Genomic DNA, 20,456 nt, shown 5'->3' on the forward strand with positions numbered 1-20,456 from the left:
ATATATTGTCTATATATATATATATATATATATATATATATATATAAAAATACAAAAGTTACAGTTAATAATGAAACAACAGATGGCAGTATAGTTATCTGGCACTAAGTTATACTATTAACCCAAATACTAAGGTGCCTTTCATTTGTTTTGCTAACAAAGAAAATAAAATACAATACCTCACTGGTACTGGGCAAACATGCAAGCACTGACAGATGTCAACATGTTTATCATTGTGACTAGCATGTTTTGGCATGTCCACAAAGTTTTGTGATATTCATCATTTTAAATATGGACTGTACACTATATAGAATTTTCTGGAATTGTCTTATTTTAAATGGATATTAAAAGGCTGCGATGGTGGCCACCAAGAGTCAGGTGACTTGCGATTTCTGTACAGTCTCGGGAAGATTTCAAGTCTCCCTAAAATTCCGAAATGAATGGCCATGATTGGGGTTCCTCCCTTGCATGGACACGCTAAGATAAAGCTGTTTGTGGAATTCACATCTCCTATTGTTTGTGGATTTTTCTAAAACTCCAAATCCATGGGACTTAAAAAAGGCGCCCCAATCTCAGATGAGCCGGCCTTGACGACGTCTTTAGGTGTCCACTCCCAATTAAAGTGTGGGAGAATTCAGTGAGAATCTCCCCAAGCTCCAGGAAACGACTATGTGTAGGAGAATTGTAATGAGAATTCCCACTTGTTTTCCCGACCAGAATTACACAATCGATTTTGGGGAAAATTCCGTCCAGTCTTCAAGCTCAAAAGTTCAATATTGTGTAAGATTTTCAGGGTAAATGAGTGAATAAATAAATAAATACATAATCCTCTTTATTTAAAACCACAGAAAGCTTTTTTCAATTTGATCGTACACTTGGAGGTAAGGAACATCCACATCTACTCTTTCAAAAGCACATTGCAGACAATAAGAGAAGGGAACCGCACTTTCAGTTCTCTCTCAAACCTGACAATAACAATTCTATAATCTTTCCCAAACTCAAAGATATCTCAAAGTAATTTACACCAGTCGGAAAAAAATCATAGCAGTTACTGAAGAATTTTTATTCCTTCCTGGGCTGTGGGCCTCCTTGGCAAAACCTACATTTGTTGCCCACCCTAATGAACTTTGAGACTGCAGCCCATCTGATAAGTGCAATAGAAGATCCTATGCAACCTTTTTGCAGAAATAAATCCATAAAGTTAATCATTGTCATAGAAATTCATTGCAAATATCCCCACCACCATGATTTACTTGCTTTTACAATACTGAATTATTTTAAATTATTTGCGAAGACTTAACATTCCAGGAGCTTAATGGAAACAATTGTTTTATTCACCGCCTAGCAAATCATTACATACGCGATAAGTTTTATTTTTGTTCTACCCAATAAGAGTAATCCCCTATTTATATTTCTCCTCTCTATTTCTCTCTCCTTTCAAGCTACAATCGTGTCAACTGGTGGGGATGGGGAGATGGGAGGGGGCATGCAGGGGAAACACATCTGAAAATATATGATAGACTGTTGACTTTTACATTAAATAAAAACATAAACTGAATTTCTAGAAGTCTGCATGAAAAATTAACACGAGCCTATGTTTGAAAACTTATCAACGGGAATTTCCTTTTCCACTCAGCCTATGTCTTAAGAGTGGGAAAAGTTCACCCACCAATTAAACTCTTCAGTTTCTCTTGTGCATAATCCTTAGACATGTACCCTAGAGTGGTGCTTGTTCAATCCAGACAATTTTCTTTTGCTCATCCTTTATTGCTGCTTTTACTAAGTTGACGAGTGAGTCGAGATCACTCCAGCCGTTGGCAATACTGTTGTACAGGCAAGGCAATGTGTCCAGGCAAGCCTCTTCCCTTCGCGAACACTCCAATAGCAAATCCTCTGTCACTCCATATTTCTGCAAGATTTTTCTGAACAAATCACAAATACATTAATGTGTCTTCTGCCACAGGATCTTGAAATGAAGGAAGTGCATCAAAACCCAAAATTTTAGTTACACCGACAAAATGCATTTTCTGGATGAGAAAATAATGGTGGCAATTCCAGTTAAAGATCTGCACAGCAGAAGAAGCACGGTGGTGCTGTGGTTAGCACTGTTGCCTCAAAGCGCCAAGGACCCAGGTTCAATCCTGGCCCCTGGTCACTGGCCGTGTGGAGTTTTCACATTCTCCCAGTGTCTGCATGTGTCTCACTCCCACAGATGTGCAGGGTAGGTGCATTGGCCACACTAAATTGCCCCATAACTGGAAACAATTTTGAAAAATATCTGCACAGTGGAATTTTGAGTCCACATCATTCAAAGGTGAGATGACGTAAGTAAAGGGAGTGGACAGTATCCATTGAATAGGACTGATACTGATCAAGACACCAACTTTGAGGGTAATTACGTATTAATTTAGTGTCTTTAATGTAAAGAGAATCCCAAGACATTTAGCAATGGAAATAGATGAGGAACAAATGCCAAGACATGGGTCAAAGATTTGGGATTAGTGTTGAGTAGATTTATTTATTTATTTTTATTTTTTAATAAATTTAGAGTACCCAATTATTTTTTTTCTAATTAAGGGGCAATTTAGCATGGCCAATCCACCTAGCCTGCACCTCTTTGAGTTGTGGGGGTGAAACCCACGCAGACACGGGGAGAATGTGCAAACTCCACACGGATAATGACCCAGGGCCGGGATTTGAGTAGATTTATAATGATGGAGAGCGAAATGCTGCCAATGTAGATTAGCAAGGACAGATGTTATGGGTGATATGGACGAATAGAACTCAATACAGGACAAGACACGAGTAGCTGAACTTTGGACAAGTTGGAGCTTATGGAGTGGACAAAACGACGCAGTAATTTGCCAATGTCCTGGCCATCATTGATGTCAAGGTCCGAAATGGGTCAGTTCACTTCATGTAACAAGTGGCTGAGTGCACTGGTCATAATAAAACCTGCGCACTTACAGCACGTTGGCTGTAGCATTAAACACTTGCACAGCAGAACTTGCTGTTCTGCAAACTAATCTGTTCCAGCATAATTCTAACACTTGATATCCAACTGACAATGTGGACATTACATTTTTCATACAATGCCAAGTTACCAAAATCAAAAGACATGCACACAAATTGCAAATGTGTAAATAAGCTTGCCTATACAAATTTTAGGCCGGCACAGTGGTACAGTGGTTAGCACTGCTGCCTCACAGTGCCAGGAACCCGGGATCAAATCCCATCTTGGATGACGGTGCCAACTTTGCACATTCTCCCTGTGTCTGCATGGGTTTCCTTCGGGTTTCCTCCCACAGTCCAAAGATGTGTAGGTTAGGTGGATTGGCCATGCCAAATTGTCCAAAGACCAGGTGGGGTCATGGGGTTATAGGTGGGCTTGGGTGGAGTGCTCTTTCAGAGGGTCGGTGTAGACTCAATGGGCCGAATTGCCTCCCGCACTGTAGAGATTCTATGATTCTATTCTCTGATTCTAAATTTTGCTCCTGTTATTTACAGCAGACCTGCTAAATTCTTTAAAGTAGATGGTGAATAGGAACTTTAGGGATTTAGCAACAGGCATGCAAGAGGAATGGTTGCAAATAAACAAGGATAAATAAAGAATAAAAGATCACACATCTATTCTACCCATATGCTTTCCGTGCCATTTCAAAAAAGAAATGGCATGCACTAAGTGGCGGTGGCGTGCACATAGACACAGGAAATGATACTTGCTCACACACTACTACTTCATACTTTGTAGTTGTAGAACCACAGATGATGGCGGAGCCACAGATGATGATGGTTAAAGGAAATCATTAAGCCATAAAAACATTCAACTGCCAGCAACACTTAATCTAGTAGATCATGATGTTGGTACAATTTGTGAGAAGCTTACAGAAAGGTAGGTCACATGAAAACTGGGGAAATTTGCATTAGGTGGCTCTCTGCTTTAGTGTAGCATTTTTGTGATCTAAACAGTGATGTAAAAACGCTTCTCAGCAAAGATTTGTAGGCACCAAGGGTGCTTTGACGCATCAGTGTACTGCGTGGATTGAAACCGAGAAAGGTTTTCAGCTCAAGTGTTCTAAATTTCTATGTTCCTTTGGGTACATTGCTGATGGATGAAGTGTGAAAGGAGATATCAATTACTTGTAAAAATGTTCATTGAGGATGAATATAAGAACTTTTACATCAGCACTTGACCAATTCATGTTGCAGGAGAGCAATTTTCTCCCATTTACACTGCTGACAACCGGCCTTCATAAATGTCAGCCTAAAAGTAGATCCACATTCCCCTTGACAATAAAGAAACCATTAGCGATTCAAAAACAGAACCTGTGCACTTATGCTGCTCTCCCGCTATCTGAATTAATCAAAAACTAATTTTAAAATGCCTTACAGCTTCTGCATATGCAGGTTGCATCCAAATGCCCTATTTTGCATTGAGCCAAATGTAAATGAATACATTATTAAAACTTTCCTACATTATAAATTTGCATACGTCTAAATTGTATACAGTTTAGTTGGCCATATATGGAATTTCTTAATATTGCATACATATAAATAACTGCTATCTGAAGCAAGTATATCATGGGCATGATTATACCGCAGCCATTGCACCTGGCACGCCTCCCAATATTCCCCGAGAATATTGGGGTTTGCTCCGGGGACCGAATGGAATGTGATGCTCCTGGCCTGCAGCACTCAACGCGATCTGGTTCACACCCAGATTTGTATATTTAAATGAATCCTTTAAATATGCTCAGCCCATTCTAAGCCGATGTCTCCCAGCTCCTGGGACTCACTAACCTTCCCCCCCCCCCCCCCCCCCCCTCCCCCCCCCCCGCCCACGTCTGGGGCTTGGACATTGGCATCCCAGGATGGTCAGGGACAGGGCAGGGCATTGCTTTACCACTGCCCCTGGCATTGCCAAAGTGTCGGTGTCAGGGGTGGTGCCAGGAGCAGTGCCAAGGGGCAGGAACGGAGAAGGATCATGGCCATGAAAGGGGTAGTCGTTTGATGGGGAAGTCATGAAGGGGGCCCCGAAGGGGCTGCATATAGCAGGGTTGCTGAAAGGTGGGGTGGGGGGGGGGGCATGAAAGGGAGTGTATATGAAAGGGACTGCCCTCGGCTATCCCATAGCAGGGGATTGCTCACTTGTGGGCATCCCGATGCCCTGATCCTAGTGAGGACCGATGGTTGGAAGGGAGCGGGGTCATCCTCATTCCTGCATGGTGTGTGGTGCGGGGGCGGGTGATCTGGACATTTAGTGAGAGGGGGTGAGGTTGCGGCTCTGGGGTGAAGGGTTTGGGGATGTTGCCTATCTCTGCGGGGGAGGGGCATTGGAATGTCCATGGTTGGGGGATGGGGGGGGCATCAATTTAACCTTGAGATTGGAGTGCCCTTTTGATCTCTGATGATCCAGTCTTGCCACTAAATGTTTGGGCGGATTGTGATGGGAATTGCATCGGAACAACCTGCGGGATTCTCACTGGTTTTCCTGCCTGCAACGACACCAGTCATATTTTGTGGGAGAATCGTCCTCCATTATTTCAATATAGAGAGCAGTTCCTAAATCAGTTTGATTCTCATTAATATAACAGCACGTGGACAAACCTGTGTGTGTTGATGTTGTAGTAAAGTCAGGCTACTGAAGTTGCTACCTTTCCCAGTAAACTAGACTACTTGCATGTCAGAGGACAACCCACTTTGCATTGATACGGCCAGGCTGAAATCCTCTGTTCTGCTCATGTTACACGTCCCGAATAGCATCCCGAAGGCTATTGTTCAATTTATTGCCAGCTTTGAAAATGTTACTGAGGGAAAACTGAATCTAAATATGCAATCATTGTTGCAATCCAGGCACTTATAACACTTGGAAGACAATGTGAACAGCAAAAAAAATATGTACCAGGAGTAAAGAATGAACTCTTATTCCATTGATCAATGCAATACAGGTTGACTTACTTAATTTTCTTAATGTTTTTCTCACAGAGACGGACGACAATGACAATTGGATAGATCTCCACCTTATGTAACCGCCTCACACAGTCTAGACCAAGTTCCAGTAGGCAGTGGGCATTCTGTATTGAAAAATCATGGAAACCAAAGCATTTTCATTTCAGTTTTTTTCATTCAATCAAGTTCTGCTGCACTGAAACTAAAAACTTTACTAAAAAGTAGCATTGGGGTTATGTAGAAAAACACATAATTCTGATTTATATTAAAACGGTTGATTATTTTAGAGTTAACTCATCTTGGCACAGCCGTCCTATAATTGCTACAACTAGACTAGGAAGAGAAACATCAGTTAGGTTTTCCACTCCTAATTATGAACTAAACTTTCCTTTGTCTTTTCACTTTATGGGGTGTGAGTTTGAAGTTAAAAAGAAGTAAACAGATTACAATGTGTTTTCTTTGTCTGCAGGTTAAACGGGTGGGGCCGAGTTCATATTGGGTGGTGTGCATCACATCTGTGGAAGCTGGTGGTTTGATGTGATAAATAGGTATTACTTATCTCATGGTTTCTTGTGTTCTTAAAAAGGGGATTGATATAACATAAATATACCAATACAGCGTAGGCAGTATACAACTAAACAAACTTGGCACTTTGTGGTAAAGAATTGACCCGATTTGGACGCTCACCAAATTCAGTCTCACCTCTTGTGACACTTATACTTCACTTCCATAATTCTGTCAGGCTTGCTAATTATAGGGCAGCACGGCGGCCGAGTGGTTAGCACAGCTGCCTCACGGCGCTAGGTCCCAGGTTCGATCCCGGCTCTGGGTCACTGTCCGTGTGGAGTTTGCACGTTCTCCCCGTGTCTGCGTGGGTTTAGCCCCCACAACCCAAAAATGTGCAGAGTAGGTGGATTGGCCCCACTAAATTGCCCTTAATTGGAAAAAATAATTGGATAATCTAAATTTATTTAAAAAAATAAAAATAAAAAAAGGTTTGCTAATTATTTGACTAATTCACCAGATGAAAAACACGAGTGCAATGGGAAACATGAGGGCAGTGGGAACAGTACAAAATGGCAGTGGCCAAGCATATTTTGTAGAAGTGTTTCCCCTATCTACTGATCAAGAATTAGATTGAAGAGGAACCACAGATAAAGGATTGATATAATGGACAGGGCCACAATGGCAGAGCAAGACATGGAAACAAAAGATGGGTGAAATAAAACCGCAACCCCAAATTAGTCAGAATAGTATGCTCGAAAGCGCCAATATTACCTTAGCAACTACAGCCTCGACTGCCGTCCGCGTGTAACAGGAACGAAGTAAGTTCTGTACTTCTTTCACACCCAAAATATCCCCCTTTCTGTCTTTCTCGGCATACTCTGCATTATTCAAGCACTCTTAATAAAAAATAGAAGCTCTAATTCAATATATATGCAATTAAAGAAATATCTATTTTTATTCGGATTTTCATTTTATATAATACACAATAGTTCAAAACAACCAGACAGAATAAAGCTAGTACAAACATAAACCCCCGAAATATGGCCTACTCCCCTCCCCCTTTCCTTCTCCCCGTCCCCCACATTCTTAACATTGTTTTCTATTGGTTATTTACATTTGGCTGGTAGCAGCATTGTTACATTAGTCTTTTAAACTTACAAGAAGTATAAATAATAAGGGATCTATTGAGAATGTATAATACAGTATGTATAGTAAATGGAATATTATAAATGATACAGGCGAAGCAGGCTCGATGGGCTGAGTGGCCTATTTCTGCTCCTACATCTTTGGTCTAATACATTAAATTTTCAAATTAAAGGAGCTTATACTCATGCATGAATCTCAGAAAACTAGTATGCAGGTACTGTGGGTAATAAGGACGGCAAATGGAATTTTGGTCTTTATGATAATAATCACTTATAGTCACAAGTAGGCTTCAATGAAGTTACTGTGAAAAGCCCCTAGTCGCCACATTCCGGCGTCTGGTCGGGGAAGCCAGTACGGGAATTGAACCCGCGCTGCTGGCATTGTTCTGCATTACAAGCCAGCTGTTTAGCCCACTGTGCTAAACCAGCCCCTATAACTAAACAGACAGAGAATAAAAGTAGGAAACTGTTACTGCAACTGCATAAGACATTGGTGAGACCGCAGCTGTGCACAGTTTATTTGAGGAGGGATGTAGTTGCATTAGAGGCAGTTCAGAGGAGGTTCACTAGATTGATTCCAGAGATGAGTGGTTTGTCTTATGAATGAAGATTGAGCAGTTTAGACCCATACTCTCTTGAGTTTAGAAGAATGAGGAGATCTAATTGTGGTATATAAGATGATAAAGGTATTGATAAAGTTTTTTAAAAATAAATTTAGATTACCCAATTATTTTTTCCAATTAAGGGGCAATTTAGCGTGGCCAATCCACCTATTTGCACATCTTTGGGTTGTGGGGGCGAAACCCACGCAGACACGGGGAGAATGTGCAAACTCCACACGGACAGTGACCCAGAGCTGGGATCGAACCTAGGACCTCAGCGCCGTGAGGCAGCTGTGCTAACCACTAGGCCACCGTGCTGCCCAGGTATTGATAAAGTTGATATCGAGCAGATGCTTCCTCTTGTGAGGCAAGCTAAAATGAGAGGTCATAGTTTTAAGATAAGGGTTTGCAGATTTAAAACCAAGATGAGGAGAAATGTCCTCTTTCAAAGGGTCGTGAATCTGTGGAATTCACTACCCGAAAGGATGTTGGGACTTTGAGTAAATTTAAGGAAGAGATAGACAGATTTTTAATTAGTAATAAGTTGAAGGGTTATGGACAAAGTGGAGTTGAGGCCTCCCCGGACAGGCGCCGGAATGTGGCGACTAGGGGCTTTTCACAGTAACTTAATTGAAGCCTACTCGTGACAATAAACGATTTTCATTTCATTTTCATGAGATCAGTCATGATCGTATTGAATGGCAGAGCAGGCTTGAGCAGCTGAATTGCCTACTCCTGCTCCTAGTTTTTATGTCCTTATACCCCTGTATCTATATTTTATAAACAACTATTTCAATATCTTGGCTGCTGTCTTGGGATCTGTAGATCTTTGGGGCACAATTTAACTGAATAGGAACAAAGTCCCACAGCGAGCGCATTTTGCCACGTGTTTCCCGGGACTCACAGCTCTGCTCATCGGAACACCTCGGTGTAGCAAGAGATTGGGGCTCCATTTTTAAATGGGGTCCCGATCTCTGGAGCCCCTACCACAAGTCCCAACCCCCCCATAAGCCCCAACACACTATAAGGAGGTATCCGCACTCCCCTCCCACAACTAACACCCGTGCAGGGCACCCCTGGCTCTGTTCGCTGCCAGCTTGGTACATTGGCCGAGCCACTGCCAGCTGGAAGTGCCACCTGGGCATCTTGGCAGTGCCCGGCTTCTATCGGCCACATTGCGCCGCGGCGCGCTGCCGTCCGGGTGCAGCGTGGCCATTCGATTGCACCCCTGCAGTTTCTTTCAGGTTGGGGACTTTATACATACACAGTTCGGTTTACTGTAAAATTCTACACTTGTCAAGATGTGACGTGCCAGTGAAACAAAACGCTTTTGCAGCCATTGCTTGGCCCATGCACACTCAGATCAGTATAGCCCTTAACAGGTCTAAAGTCTCCTTGATTCATTTCCAAAGCCTGGAGGTGAATGTCCCACTTCAAAGAACTCTTCATTGAAATATAAAATAAATAATCAGTCTTGGTCCTGTCCTACAGCTAAATGTAATATATTTGTTACTGATAGAAGATACCTTACCAGAAGCACACTTCTCATACTCTGCTTTGTCTTTCAGCTTCTCAAGCACAATCTTTCCAATTCGAGTGGGCGCAATGATGACTGGCCTCAGAGATGGTGGGTGGCAGGGCCTGACCAGTGAGTAGGGCATTAAAGTAAAGCAATTACCAGGAGGCTGGTCATCTAGAATAAATTATGTTAAAATGTTAGAAATAGAAACAATAATTGTAATGTGTACTTTTTGGATGCAAATGCAAAGAGAAATAATAAAGCTAAGGGGTGGTATTGAGTGGCAGATCTGGTACCCAGCCAGCACTAATAATATGAGGCAGCGTCAACTAGTATTTGATGAACCCAACATGCCATGACGATGCCACGGGTTCCTGGTTGCGCAGTGGTTATCACAGTTGCTTCACAGCTCCAGGGTCCCAGGTTAGATTCCCAGCTTGGGTCACTATCTGTGCGGAGTCTGCACGTTCTCCCCATGTCTGAGTGAGTTTCCTCCGGGTGCTCCGGTTTCCTCCCACAGTCCAAAGGTGTGCAGGTTAGGTGAATTGGCCATGCTAAATTGCCCTTAGGCTAAGTGGGGTTACTGGTTTACAGGGACAGGGTGGAGGCATGGGCTTAAGTGGGGTGCTCTTTCCAAGAGCCGGTGCAGTCTCGATGGGCCGAATGGCCTCCTTCTGCACTGTTGATTATATGATTCTATAATTTAGAAAATGAGCTGCAACCCATAGAGGGAGAAGTGCACATTTATGACTGATTGGACTCTACTGCAAAAGTCGAAGGATTTTAAATAGAAATGACAAACTTGATCTCAAATTTCATCTTTGCCATCCTTATATTAAAAGGTTCTGACTGCAGGGTAAAATCATTATTTGAATGATGATCTTTCAAGGTCATAATAGATTAAATGGTCACAACGGTTATCATAATAGATCCACTTCAGTCTGTGACACACTACTCTTACCTTGTTCTTTGTCAGGATTGATGGTACCACAGTCAAATGATAACCAGAGTGGATTTCTCTGACTTTTATCAGTGCTGACTATTCTCACAAGTTTATTTTGACTTGAAGATGTTTTCTGATCGCGCTGGAGAAAAAAAGCACAGCACAGAGTATTAGAAACAGTTCATGTAATAAATTTACCTTAAATGGGTGAAATTAGTTAAAGCAAATAGTCCTGGAAGGTTTCTGTTAAGAGGTTAATAAAATTCAAATGCGTTTCACACCGAGACTCCTGGCTTGTCATGCAAATGTTTGGAGGTTGGATGAAATATGATTACATGTGCATCATAGTTATTATAAAAGCTCAGGAGTAGTTTTGATTCAATCACAATAATTCAATGTCACATCTCCAACGCCCATCATGTTTCACCCACCATTTATGAAACCCCATAAAATATTATTAATGTGCACATGCACTGTGTGAAGTAAGACTTGGAAGCACAACTATGGACATATCTGGAGAAATCCAGCACTGTATTAAGGCAGCACCATCCAATCCATAAAATGGACACAGATAATGGAGCTGGGTCTCGGTATAAAGAACATAATATCCAACCAAGCATGAGTGGAACAGGAACTGTTCTTTTGTTGTACAAATTATTATTTTTAAAAAAATATTTTTATTCTCCTCCTTTTTCACATTTTCTCCCAAATTTGTGCCCACCAACAATAAACAATAAGCAGGAACGAATATAATGTCAATCCCCATATCAACAACGACCCCATCTTCCCACCAACCCCCAAACAACTGCCCGCAAGTTAACATAAACAAATAACAAAAATGAATCAGGAATCACCCATAGTCACCATTAACACATACAGTCTCCCTCCCCCAACCCTCCCAACACCCCACCCCCCCCCCCCCACTAATGTTCGATGTTATCCAATTCTTGAAAGTGCATAATGAATACGCTCATGAATTGTAGAACCCCTCCATCCTTCCCCTCAGTTCAAACTTAACGGTACCAAGAGTCAAGAATTCCAACAGGTTCCCCCACCACGCTAGGGCACAGGGTGGAGAGGCTGCTCTCCATCCCAACAGGATCTGTCTTCGGGCAATCAACGAGGCGAAGGCTACGATATCTGCCTCCACACCCGTTTCCAACCCCGGCCGGTCCGACACCCCGAATATGGCCTCCCGAGGGCCCAGGACCAGTTTCAAGGGCACCACTTGAGAGATTACCCTGAAAACCTCATTCCAGTAATTCTCCAGCTTTGGACATGACAAAAAGATATGAACGTGATTTGCGGGGCCCCCCTGCAACGCTCACACACATATTCTACCGCCTCAAAGAGCCAGCTCATCCTCGCCCTTGTGAGGTGCTCTCTATACCACCTTCTGCTGTATCAGCCCTAACCTTGCGCACGAGGTGGAGGCGTTCACTCTCCAGAGCACCTCACACCAGAACCCCTCCTCCAAACTCTCTCCCAACTCATTCTCCCACTTTGCTTTGATCCCTTCCAGTGGTTCCTTCTCCTCTTCCAAAAAGCTCCGTAAACCGCTGACACTACCCCCTTCTCCAGTCCCCCTCTCTTCAGCACCTCCTCCCAGCAATGTGGAGGCCGGCTCCTCCGGGAAGCTCGGTATCTCCTTATTGGCAAAATCTCGAACCTGCATGTATCTAAACATGTTCCCCTGCTCCAGCCCATACTTTGCTCCCAGCTCCTTCAATCCTGCAAACCAAACCCCAAGAAACAAATCTTTTAACGTCTTAATCCCCTTTCCTCCCAATATCCGAAAATTTCTGTCCCACTTCCCTGGCTCAAATCTGTGGTTCCCCCCAATCGGCATTTCCCTTGTCCCTGCCCCCAACCCGAAGTGTTGGCGAAACTGCCTCCAAATTCTCAATGAAGCTATTATTACCGGACTCCCTGAGTATTTCCCCGGGGCTATTGGGAGCGGCACTGTTGCTAGTGCTTTCAATCCCGACCTCCTGCACAAACTCTCCTCCATTCTGAGCCACTGGGAATCAACCCCTCTGACCCAGCTCCGCACCTTCTCCACATTTGCGTTGTAAAAATTCTTAATGGGTTTCCAATCCACCTTGCTCCCTTTGCTGGTAAAATCTCATCACTGTGAGCCCTTTTAAAATGTATTTTATTAGTCTTAAGCAACTCACCTTTTTAATTGATGGAATCTGTTGCGCCATGTTCTGAATCATCCCAATCAACAGTTGCTGAGCCCTAAACAGAAATAAGACATCTTTAGCTGACAGAAAATGGATAAATAAGATTCTTCAGAACTAGGAATCATGGAGAGTTTCCCCAGTAGCAGTAGCTAACTCAATATGGACTCAACCTGGGGTTTTTTTACGCATGTGATTCCTAACAGGATTGAGGTATCCAATACTATAAAGATGGTTTAGATAGAGAGCCTCATTTTTTAAACTAATGAAGACTAATTAAAGTCATCCTACTTTTCCACAACATATTTTTAAAAATTTTATTTATAAATTTAAAGTGCCTAATTTTTTTTTCCAATTCAGCGGCAATCTAGCGTGGCCAATCCACCTACCCTGCACATCTTTGGGTTGTGGGGATGAAACCCACGCAGAGACAGGGAGAGTGTGCAAACTCCACCCAGAGAGTGACATGGGGCCGGGATCAAACCCGGATCCTTGGTGCCGTGAGGTCCTACACCCTCTACAACTCACCACAGAATAATTACTAAAAATGTTTGTATGATTCACCAAGTGGTTGGTTTTGCCAACTGCATTATTTGCTAAGCTTTAATTGATTTGTTTATAGTTTTGGTACATAAACAATGTGGTTGAGTGCTAGGGTGTGGAAATATTTGAATGTCTTGTAAGCTAGGTCAAGTTTAAGCCTCAAGTGTCTCCAGCCACACAATATATGACATAATCACATCAGTAAATTCAGAAACTGTTGGTCGAGGAAAACAAACTTAAAGCACCATTCCAGAATAACGAGTCCTAGATTCACTGCACCATAAGTTCCAAACTTATAAAGAGAACAGGAAGGAAGGGCAGCACGGCTCTGGGTCACTGTCCGTGTTGAGTTTGCACATTCTCCCCGTGTTTGCGTGGGTTTCGCCCCCACAACCCAAAGATGTGCAGGGTAGGTGGATTGGCCACGCTAAATTGCCCCTTAATTGGAAAAAATGAATTAGGTACTCTGAATTTTTTAAAAAGAGAACAGGAAGGTTTATTATGTGGGTCAACCCGAGTGATGCACCTCCTTGCAGCCAATTACTAAATTAACATCTCTTATGGGTGTTCATGCAACAAAGGTGTGACAATTAAGCCCCTTTAAGGGGGCAGGCTCTATGGACCACTTGACCAGTTTAGGGCCGATCGCATGGGAGCGCACAAAACCTGGCCAATGCGGAGTTTGTGCAGAGCCTGAGAACAAGAGCTCGGGCAGTGTGGACCAGGGTGCTGAAGTGTAAAGACCTGTTGTATAGTGTTCTATGTCTGCTTCATCAATTCCTTCGACATTCATCAATAAACCCCATTGTTTATTACAGAAAGCATCTAGTGTATACATAGAACATACAGTGCAGAAGGAGGCCATTCGGCCCATCAAGTCTGCACCGACCCACTTAAGCCCTCACTTCCACCCTATTCCCCTAACCCAATAACCCCTCCTAACCTTTTTGGACACAAAGGGCAATTTAGCATGGCCAATCCCCACTAACCTGCATGTCTTTGGACCGTGGATGGAAACCGGAGCACCCGGAGGAAACCCACGCACACACGGGGGTGGTGCCATTCCGCGCAGACAGTGACCCAGCAGAGAATTGAACCTGGGACCCCGGCGTTGTGAAGCCAAAGTGCTAACCACTGTGCAACCGTGCTGCCCATGTCTCGAGCCACTACATTGGTGACAAGGTAAAGGTTTTCAATCGCAGTGACAGTCGTCGTGAATCGAGGGGAGGCGAGGGAGGGAGGAATAGTTGAGAAAGTAGAGAGGCCCGAGTAAGAGTTGGAATAATTTAATCCGCGAGTGGAAATGCCTTTAATTGGAAAACTAGACCCCTTCGACTAAGGGGTTGAGTTTGGAGTCAGTACATTGAACTGCTCCCGCTCGTCTTTACCCCTAATGAGATCACAGGTGAGGACAAGCAGAAGGTGATTCTTCTGACAGTTTGTGGACCCCAAATGTATAATTTGATTAGGAATCTCACGTTCCCGGAGGCACCCCACTCAATGAATTTTGACCAGATAGTGAAATTGGTTAAAGAACATTCCAACTCAAAGCCCTCAATTATCCTCCAACGTTATGGGCTGGATTTCTGATGTTCTGACCAGAAAGTCGGAGCCACCCCCGCACGATCCTCCATCCAGTGGGGGGCTAGCAGCCGCGCAGTGTAAAGTCCCCGGCTTTACCTGTGGATATGGCCAGAGAATGGCCGGGTTCGTGACCGCGCATGCGCACGCGGCGGCGGCCTGCAGCAGCCGAGCCGTCCAACATGACATCGGCCTGCCAAAAACTGCCCCCCCCTGAGACCAGCCTTGCCACCCCAGACCACCCGCCACCAGTCCCCCCAGCCCCTGACGAAGGCCACACTGCCAGCGGAACAGCTCCCCCCCCTCCCCCCGACTGCAGCAGTGCTGGACCCAGTCCGCAGTTGCCACGCGAGGTCCCCTAAAGGTGTGAGAATACATGTTCCACGCCGTCGGAACTCGGCCCATCAAGGGCGGAGCATCGGGGAAGGGCCTCAGGTAACATCCTGAGGCCGTCCATATGGCATGTGGTGTACGCCCCAAGTAAACCGCCTTTGAGGGGGCGGAGCATCGTAAAAATGGCGCCTCCCCCGATTCCGGCATAAACAGGGATTCTCCGGCCGATCGCCGAACGCGTTTTCAACATCTGCGATCGGAAAATCGGAAAATCCAGCCCTATCAGTTTAACTCTGCAGGAAGGGACCATGAACAGTCCATCTCAGCCTTCATAGCCAGGCCTCGTCAGCTTGCTGAGCACTGAGAGTTTGGGACCGCTCTTAGCAACATGTTGCATGACCGGCTGGTTTGTGGGATCCATAACCTTAATATCCAGAAGAAGCTTCTGATGGGGACCACAATTATGTTGGAAAAAGCAATCCAGATAGCCCAGGCAACGGAGTGCACCGAAAAAGGTGCCACTGAGCTTCTCGAAGGGGAGGTTCGTCAAGTATGATACGAGGTCTGCGGTAGGATCAACAAACACAGCTCAGAGCCAGACACAGTCCTCTGTACAGGACCAGAGCACAAGGAGTGGGAAAGAATCGGAATGTCAAAATGAATCCGAGGTGCACTGCTATCATTGCAAGGGGGGCCTGTCATGTTCAGGAGTTTGTGTGTGATGCACAATCAATGGACACGAAACGTAGGTGAAGTCCGAAACGAAAGGAAGAAGTGAGCCTGACAGCAGATGTACAGAAATGGCCTGGCTGCTGGGGCACACGGGTTCTTATACCCCGCCTCATAGGCGGAGCTACCTTCCTCTTAGCCAATAGGAATACGGAGAAAATGATACCTGGGCCAATGGGCAGCGAGCCCTCTGCACCAATGGCAGCTCACACTCCCAGGTACCGTAATACCCCTAGTCATACTACCACAGTGTGCTTCTGCTGCAATCGAAGGGGGAACATACAAGCACATATAAAATAAAAACAGCATCAGCAGCAATTCACAGCACCACTGAACATAGCGGAGAAGAACTCTGAAGAAGACTTTGAAGATCCTTGGAATAACCAAAACCCCAGTGGCATATAGAGGGCAGGAGGCCAATCAGCCTTGGGTTGCCGTGGAAGAACATAGGCCCAGTAAGTTGGGAAGAGACTGGTTACAGAAGATTAGGCCCAACTGGCAAGAAATCTTCAAAATATCTGTCGGTGTTCTCCGAGATGTCTTTTTAAAAACAAATTTAGAGTACCCAATTATTTTTTCCAACTAAGGAGCAATTTAGCATGGCCAATTCACCTACCCTGCGCATCTTTGGGTTGTGGGGATAAAGCATACACAAACACGGGGAGAATGTGCAAACTCCACATGGACAGTGACCCAGAGCGGGGATCGAACCTGGGACCTCGGCGCCGTGAGGCAGCATCACTAACCACTGCGCCACCGTGCTGCCCTCTCCGAGATGTCTTCCACATAAAACTGGGACGGATTAAGGGAGTAAAACAAAAATACACATTAATTCATCACCAAGTTCTTCAGAGCCAGACTGGTGCCACACACATTTCATCAAAATGTTGAAGCAGGCTAAAGAGATTAGAAGTGCTGGGTATAATCGGTGCAGTTTTCAGAGTGGGTGTCTCCGACAGTCCCTGTCCTTAAACCTGATCGGTTGATAAGGAGTTGAGGGGACTATAAGCTGAGAATACATCAAGCTGCCCAGGTCGAAAAAATTTGCCGGAGAATACGGCAGCCGGCGTCGGCGTGGCTGGGTGGGATTCGTCCCCCCCCCCCCCCCCCCGTCCCCGTCCCCGTCCCCCCCGGGATTCCCTGACCAGACGGGGAGTCAGAGAATTACTTGTTCCAACCAGCTTGCAAGACATCAACATTTATTGGATGATATGTATGAAACTGATCTTCCGCATTTATTTAATAATAATAATCTTTATTGTCACATGTAGGCTTACATTAACACTGCAATGAGGTTACAGTGAAAAGACCCTAGGCGCCACATTCCGCCACCTGTTTGGGTACACAAGAGGGAGAATTCAGAACGTCCAAATTACCTAACAGCACATCTTTCGGAACTTGTGGGAGGAAACCAGAGCACCCGGAGGAAACCCACACAGACACGGGGAGAAAGTGCAGACTCCGCACAGACAGTGACCCAAGCCGGGAATCGAACCTGTGACCCTGGTGCTGTGAAGCCATAGTGCTAACCACTATGCTACCATGCTGCCCTTATATTTCCACAAGAGCTGCAACGGTCTAAATAAAATACATTGACCGTGGTTCAAATCAGAAGTCTGGGTTCCCGGCACTGAGATCTCTGTCAATGTTACGTGCTTACCGGTAGTAATTTGGAATGGCGCCACCATCCATGTCAGCCATTGTGTTGGGATTCACTCTGAATGCTTTCCACTCACTGCCGCCTCTGTGCACGGTGTCAGTGATGTGCAGGATTTCATTGCACTGGATAGTAAATCCGCCCATAGCTCCATTTTCCTTATCAAATGTAACATTGACTCGGATGTAGAACGAATCGCCAGAGGTCGAAATCTTCTTCTCAATATTTTCCACCAATGTTTGATAAGCTGATTAAACAAAACATATACTTTGCATTATCATGTTTTCTCAGCCACAGTTTCACCTCAACATGTAGACATTCAACCCAAGATACAAAATTACGGGAGGTTTAAGATTTTTGATTAAATTTCATTATGATGGTTGAGAGGGAAAAACAAATACTTCAGACGAAATATTCCCGATTCACTGTCATATTTCTCATTTTTCTCTATCTGGGGAAAATACATAAATTAGAGCAAATAATTTGATGTGGTACAAGAAAGGTCCTAAGAGTTACCATACCTACCATATGCAATGTGATTTGCTGCCCAGGTGCTAGAACTTTGACTCAATAGCTGGGACCGTCATGAAAATGATCCAGCGGATTCTCAGTTGGCAGGATCCTCCACTTCACCGGCAGCGCACCCACGTCCTCTCCCAACGTTTTGGTGGTGGCCCCAATGGCAAATCCCATTGGCCGGCTGCAGGAACGGAGAATTGCCGGTGGGGGCGCGCCACGCGGAAAACTGGGCTGGTGGGACGGAGAACCCCACCTATGGTGTCTGAGTGAAAATCATTCACTTGCTCCAACAATTACAACAACCTCCTGTCCCCATTTTAATTCCCTAATGTTTGTAAATTCATAGAGCAAAATTCAGTTTGATAGGGCTGGCGTTGAGGGGGTTAAAAGAAAACTTCAAAATTGATTTAGGGAGATCATGGTCCTTTGAAATGCATGGGACTACTACACAATACCAATCAAACCCTGGATTTAAACTTGTGATTTTTTCCCCTACCAATGTATCTATGCTCCAGAGATTTTATTTTTTTAATTGTTGTGGTACAGATTTAAACTTCAATAATGTGGACTAGTTAATCCCGCTCAAAAAGCTTTCAAACACTTTGCTCCAAATTCTGTTTTTCAACACAGTCATTAATATATAATATAATAACCACTTATTGTCACAAGCAGGCTTCAATGAAGTTACTGTGAAAAGCCCCTCGTCATTATAATTTATTTCCAGATTTTCTTCTGCCTTTGACCGCCATATGGTCTCTTTTGGTTGACAAAATAATCCAAGTTGTAAATATTATCTCCAAGACTGCAGACAGCATGGGTTCCAACGTCAGCCACTAATGTCATCTGGTAATGATAGGAGTGACCACCGCACAGTCCCTGTGGAGTTGAAGACCTGTCTTCACATTGAGTATACCCTCCATTAAATCATGTGGCACTACCACAGTGTTAGAAGGGATAGATTTTGAACAGATCTAAAGAATAAAGAACAAAGAAAGATACTGCACAGGAACAGGCCCTACGGCCCTCCAACACTGTGCCGATCATGCTGCCCGTCTAAACTAAAATCTTCTACACTTCCGGGGTCCGTATCCCTTTATTCCCATCCTATTCATGTATTTGTCAAGATGCCCCTTAAACGTCGCTATCGTCCCTGCTTCCACCACCTCCTTCGGCAGTCAGTTCCAGGCACCCACTATCCTCTGCGTAAAAAACTTGCCTCGTACGTCTCCTTTAAACCTTGCCCTTTGCACCTTAAACCTACGCTCCCTAGTAATTGACCCCTCTACTCTGGGAAAAAGTCTCTGACTATCCATTGTGTCTTTGCCACTCATAATTTTGTAGACCTCTATCAGGTCGCCCCTCAACCTCCGTTGTTCCAGTGAGAACAAACCGAGTTTATTCAACCTCTCCTCATAGCTAATGCCCTCCATGCCAGGCAACATCCTGGTAACTCTCTTCTGCACCCTCTCTAAAGCATCCACATCCTTCTGGTAGCATGGCAACCAGAATTGAACACTAGGGTGGCATGTGGCACAGTGGCGCTGAGGACCCGGGTTCGAATCCGAGCCCTGGGTCACTGTCCGTGTGGAGTTTGCACATTCTCCCCATGTCTGCGTGGGTTTCACCGCCACAGCCCAAAGATGTGCATGTTAGGTGGATTGGCCATGCTAAATTGCCCTTTAATTGGAAAACAAAAATTGGGTATTCTGAATTTTAAATAAAAAAAGAATTGAACACTATTCTCCAAGTGTGGTCTAACGAAGGTTCTATGCAGCTGCATGACTTGCCAATTTTTATGCTCAATGCCCCGGCCAATGAAGGCAAGCATACCGTATGCCTTCTTGGCTACCTTCTCCACCTGAGTTGCCCCTTTCAGTGACCTGTGGACCTGTACACCTAGATCGCTCTGACTGTCAATACTCTTGAAGGTTCTACCATTCACTGTATATTCCGTACCTGTATTAGATCTTCCAAAATGCATTACCTCACATTTGTCTGGATTAAACTCCATCTGCCATCTCTCCGCCCAAGTCTTCAAACAATCAAAATCCTGCTGTATCCTCTGACAGTCCTCATCACTATCCTCAATTCCATCAATATTTGTGTCGTCCACAAACTTACTAATCAGACCAGTTACATTTTCCTCCAAATCATTTATATATACTACGAACAGCAAAGGTCCCAGCACTGATCCCTGTGGATCCCCTCTAGTCACAGCCCTCCAATCAGAAAAGCACCCTTCCATT

At 44.4% G+C, this 20,456-nt stretch overlaps 1 protein-coding gene across 4 annotated transcripts in view; it reads right to left on the reverse strand.

Moving 5' to 3' along the window:
• Positions 1 to 815: 815 nt before the first annotated feature.
• card14 (caspase recruitment domain family, member 14) overlaps positions 816 to 20,456 on the reverse strand; it is a 98,428-nt gene continuing 78,787 nt past the window's right edge. For 3 of the 4 annotated variants that reach the window (XM_038777727.1, XM_038777729.1, XM_038777728.1), the window contains 7 exons: positions 17,695 to 17,938; positions 12,843 to 12,906; positions 10,684 to 10,807; positions 9,735 to 9,896; positions 7,228 to 7,352; positions 5,959 to 6,074; positions 1,718 to 1,922 (listed from right to left, as the gene is read on the reverse strand). In XM_038777727.1, coding sequence (XP_038633655.1) covers positions 1,718 to 1,922; positions 5,959 to 6,074; positions 7,228 to 7,352; positions 9,735 to 9,896; positions 10,684 to 10,807; positions 12,843 to 12,906; positions 17,695 to 17,938 — 1,040 coding nt within the window. Of the gene's footprint in view, positions 1,923 to 5,958; positions 6,075 to 7,227; positions 7,353 to 9,734; positions 9,897 to 10,683; positions 10,808 to 12,842; positions 12,907 to 17,694; positions 17,939 to 20,456 lie in introns of all 4 variants that reach the window. The other variant, XM_038777726.1, reaches the window with a different exon arrangement.

Source organism: Scyliorhinus canicula, chromosome 18 (genome assembly GCF_902713615.1).
Source record: "Scyliorhinus canicula chromosome 18, sScyCan1.1, whole genome shotgun sequence".
Lineage (NCBI taxonomy): Eukaryota > Metazoa > Chordata > Chondrichthyes > Carcharhiniformes > Scyliorhinidae > Scyliorhinus > Scyliorhinus canicula.